General features: G+C 44.2%; 1 protein-coding gene across 1 annotated transcript in view; it reads right to left on the bottom strand.

The window, feature by feature from the left end:
* The window catches only part of raraa (retinoic acid receptor, alpha a), a 79,945-nt gene that overhangs the window by 38,085 nt on the left and 36,860 nt on the right, over positions 1-5,000 (bottom strand). Inside the window, exon 3 of the mRNA XM_017482884.3 lies at positions 758-1,297. Within this exon, the coding sequence (XP_017338373.1) occupies positions 758-881 (124 nt within the window). The 5' untranslated portion in view covers positions 882-1,297. The remainder of the gene's footprint in view (positions 1-757; positions 1,298-5,000) is intronic.

Raw genomic sequence — 5,000 nt, 5'->3', positions numbered from 1 at the left:
CTTTGAGTTGTTACTATTCGTGTTGTTAATACTTGAGTAGCTGAAATCCAACTGCAATTCTTCTTCTTTTCATGTCGAGGTTCCACTTCATAGTGGAACCATCATGGTGGAAGGATTAGCCACTCAGCAGTATGATACTGAACGTTGCCCAGGGTGCGCCAGGGGAGGTTCCTTCCGTGCACACACACTCACACACCCATTCATACACTACGGACACTTTGGACACGCCAATCAGCCTACCATGCATGTCTTTGGACTGGGGGAGGAAACCAGAGTACCCGGAGGAAACCCCCGCAGCACGGGGAGAACATGCAAACTCCACACACACAGGGCCCCAGCGGGAATCGAACCCCCGGTGAGAGGCGAATGTGCTAACCACTAAGGCATGTTATTATTTGAGTTGTAAACCTGTATTCAGGTTTCTACTATTTGAGTTGCTATTATTTGAGTTGTTATTACTGAAGTTCCTAGTATTTGAGTTGCTAGTATTTGAGTTGTTAATACTTGAGTAGCTAAAATCAAACTGCTATTATTCGAGTTGCTAGTATTTGAGTTGTTAATGCTGGAATTGTTACTGTTTGAGTTATTACTAATACAAGTTGCTAAGATCGAGTTGCAGAGACGTGACATTCCTGTCATGAAAGCACCACACACTCCGTACACAAACAAAGGGTGCATTTTATAAAGAAACTAAAAGAGACATAAAATCATTAGATAATCACACACACACACACACACAGGATGCGGGTGTACTCACTGGCTGGGGAGGGCGTGCTGTATCCGCTCACAGACATGGTAGGCATTGAGGGTGGCGAGAGCCCACCAATCACGTGAGGGAGGAAGTAGGAGAAGTGGGCCACAGGGAAGCCCTTCCCCGACATGGCCGCCTCAGCACACGTACAATCCACAAAGTCCAAAACGGCCACTTCACGGATGCGTCACGGGGATTCCTCCCCCATCGAAAGTATGTGCATCTCTGTGTGTGTGTGTGTACAAAGCACCAGATCCTTTGGGTTGTTTCTGGTATGAGGTTTTTTAAAGGACAACTTCGTGGCGTTATAAAAGGGCAGAAGTGGATAGAGGGATGGAAGGATAGAGGGATGGAAGGATAGAGGGATGGAAGGTTGGCGGGATGGAGCGATGGCCGTCGTTTTACACCGTTTGGGCCGTCCGGTCGGTGAAGGAGGGGGAAAAGGACAAATTACGAAAAAATCCAATGTTCTGAGAAGCTTCTAGAAGGTTCCCTTCTGTAATTTGAAATGAAGCGAGCAGCCATTTGGTTTATGTCCTCTTTTCCCTAAAAGAGAAAGAGAGAGCGAGAGAGAGAGAGAGAGAGAGAGAGAGAGAGAGAGAGAGAGAGAGAGAGAGAGATTTAAACATTTTACCTTTCAAAATCTCTATGTGTGTGTGTGTGTGTGTGTGTGTGTGTGTGTGTGTGTGTGTGTCTTTAAATGCAATTAACAGTCATGTTGGCTCTGAGAAACACGAAACAACCTCTTCATCCTAATTAGTGCTTGGGAATGATCTCTCTTTCTCTCTCTCTCTCTCTCACACACACACACACACACCTTATTACTACTAGAAGACAGAACGAGAGGAGATATATAAATAAATAAATAAACAACATTAAGTGCACATTAATTATGTCTGAAACACAGGCTAATGTTCAATTAAAAACAGTAACGCCAAGACATGTATAATGAACCCACACACACACACACACACACACACACACACACGTGAATGTGATTGAAAATGCAAACAGAATTGCTTCTAATTGTTCCAAAACTTTATTTTAAGAAATGCGTAACTGGTTAATAACGTTATTTTTTTCGTTCAGTTGGGATTTCCTGTTACAACCGGAATTTGGCTACTAGCTTTAACTTTAAACTAACTTTTGCTAACAAGCTTGCTTATAATATTAATAATAATAATAATAATAATAAGTAAAAGAAGAAGAAGAGGAATAATAATAATAATCATAATAAGACGAATAATAATAAGAAGAAGAGGAATAAGAAGAGAGAAGAAATTGAAGGCAGGTGGTGATGTCATACAACCTTGTTTACAATTGGCTGATCGAATGTAACTTAAGCTCCGCCCTTGTTCTCCAAGGAACGCCCTTCAAGCAGGGAGTGCTAACTACTGTCACAAAGTTTGTGGACCTGATCATGGGAAAGGGCATTCACTCTGATAGAGTGATCAACACACACACACACACACACACACACACACACACACACACACCCCTGTCCAGCTACTTGTCACCAGAGAAGCTCTGTGACATTTGTGCCTCTATCAGAAAGGTCATGCTGTAATTATCTTAAATGCCAACGAGCGTACACCTGCAAAAAAAAAAACACACACACACACGACACCTGTCCAAGTGTGTCGCACTGAGTGTATATTCATTTGTTTGTCCAAAGCTAATGTTCTGTCCCCTAGAGAGCAATCATATGATCCAAAACACACCCTAAGGTGATCAAACACACACACACACACACACACACACACACACACACAGGCCCAGCTCACAAAATGTACTCATCCGCAAAGGTCAGAGGTTGTGATTGAGGTGGGAAATGCAATAAGGAATTCACACACACACACACACACCAGCATTTAAACACAACGGGCCAACCAAAGGGTCCATGTATCATCAGCTTGACGTGACTCTATGTCAAAGCCACTGCCTCCCTGCTGTCTCTGTGTGTGTGTGTGTGTGTGTGTGTGTGTGTGTGTGTGTGTGTGTGTGTGTGTGTAGGGTCCTGTTATTGACACAGCTGGCCAGGAAGAAGAGAATGCCTGATATGAAATATGAAGAAATCAGTGAACGAGGGAGTGGACTGAAAACCACAAACACACACACACACACACACACACACACACACACACACACACACACGTCTGTGTGTTGGGCTGGGGTTTATCTTTTTCAGCCTCTCCGTTTTCTTCCTTTGTCCCTGCCCCAGCTCCCGAAAGTGTCCGAGTCATCAAACCCCGATACACAAGTACACTGATCTGATCGAGCTGGACAGGATGAAGCGAGGGGACAAGGCGGCTTAGTAGGACACTCGGTAGTTCTGATGTTAAGACCTAGGACAGAGCCTAAGACGGACATTAAGGCTTGCACCAGGACATTTGGCTAGGGCATGCTCTAAGAACATGCTAAAGTACAGACTAGGACATCTTGGACATGCTGTCTCACAGAGGTTAGGACAGATGGCTAGTATACTAGCAAGCACAAATAGTTAGGACAGACGGCTAGACCAATGACCAGGACACAATCTTTTGCTCTAGAAAAAAGGTTAGGACAGATGGCTCGGACAGATGCTTAGCACATCAGCTAGGACGGGTGGCTAGAACGTTCTCTAGCATTTATGCCAACATAGATCTTTAGGACACCTGCTAAGACAGATGGCTAGAACTTGTTTGATCTTGTTTACAACAAGAGCTGGGACAGAACGTTAGGGCGTGCTCTAGGACAGAGGTGGTAGGATCCTGGCTAGGACACTAGCTAGGACTGAAGGCTTGGACATGCTTGAACCCTGAGGTTAGGACATTATCAAGGACAAATGGCTACAACATTTTCTAGGAACGATTATAAGATATCACACAGGACACTGGATAGTGACTAGGACAAATCACGGGCCAGACTGTAAGACAGGCGCTAGGGCATACACCGGGTTAGGACAGACGTACAAGGACATATGCGAGGAGCAGTGGTTAAAACACCAGGTAAGATACAGAAATTATTCAACCCGAATTATTCAAAATAATTGATTTTAAGACATGGGCTGGACACATGTTAAGACAGATGCTACGAAATAGGCTAAGAGAGATGTTACAGTGCTGGCTTGGATAAAAAGCTAGGACGTTAGCTAGGACACTGGCTCGGATCATTTCCAGGACGAACGCTATGAGGTAGGCTTCTTAGGACAGACACTAGGACGTAGGCGGATGCTAGAACACATGATGGGACATCATCTACGCTACAACATATACTAGTATACGGATGCTACGACAGAAATATTTGACCATGTAGTATTAGCACAGTTCTAGAAGGGATTTATTTATTTATTTATTTATAAACGCACTATACGATGTCGCCCGGATGAAGACGGTTCCCTTTTGGTCTGGTTTTAGTCTGGGTCCTCTCGAGGTTTCTTCCTCATATCGTCTCAAGGAGTTTTTCCCTCACCACCGTCTCCGTCTTATGACTTCTCGTCATACATCTGATGCGACTTACAGTCGAATGAGGCTCCGCCCAGTACGCCAATAATACAACAGGTACTATATTCTTATCACAAACAAACAGCAACATGCTTATAGATATAGACAGGTGTGTGTGTGTGTGTGTGTGTGTGTGTGTGTGTGTGTGTGTGGTATCATGTCCTGTACACACTGCACACAATGGAGAAGTGAAATCAACTAATTTAAGTGTATGTGTGTGTGTGTGTGTGTGTGTGTGTGTGTGTGTTTCATTCCTTCTGAGCCCCTGGGTTGGAACAGATGAGTATCGATTAGCTAAGTGATTGATTTGTACTCATGGGACAGCATGTCAACATCATTTTATCCACACACACACACACACACACACACACACACCATCCACCCCGTACACGTTTCTCATGGTCAGGTCTATACATTGTCATACACTTCCCTTATGGGGACCAGTATTTTACTGGCCATAACATCTTTACTCCCCATTATGTAGGTTATGATCTGGGCCCCATAATGTGGTGCACACACACACACACACACACACACACACACACACACACACAGACACACACACACACACAAACAGACACACACATTTCTCATGGGCCAAAGCTAAAACACACTAATTAATGTCTCCCCCAATACATTTTCATACACTTCCCATATGGGGACCATGGTTTCGGTCCCCATAACTTCTTTAGTCCACATTAAGTAGCTTGTGATCCACTCCCCCATAGTGTGGTGAAAACACACACACACACACACACACACACACA

Source organism: Ictalurus punctatus, chromosome 13 (genome assembly GCF_001660625.3).
Source record: "Ictalurus punctatus breed USDA103 chromosome 13, Coco_2.0, whole genome shotgun sequence".
NCBI lineage: Eukaryota > Metazoa > Chordata > Actinopteri > Siluriformes > Ictaluridae > Ictalurus > Ictalurus punctatus.
Note: the sequence above shows the minus strand (reverse complement) of the source record. Positions and strands in the feature narration are given on the sequence as shown.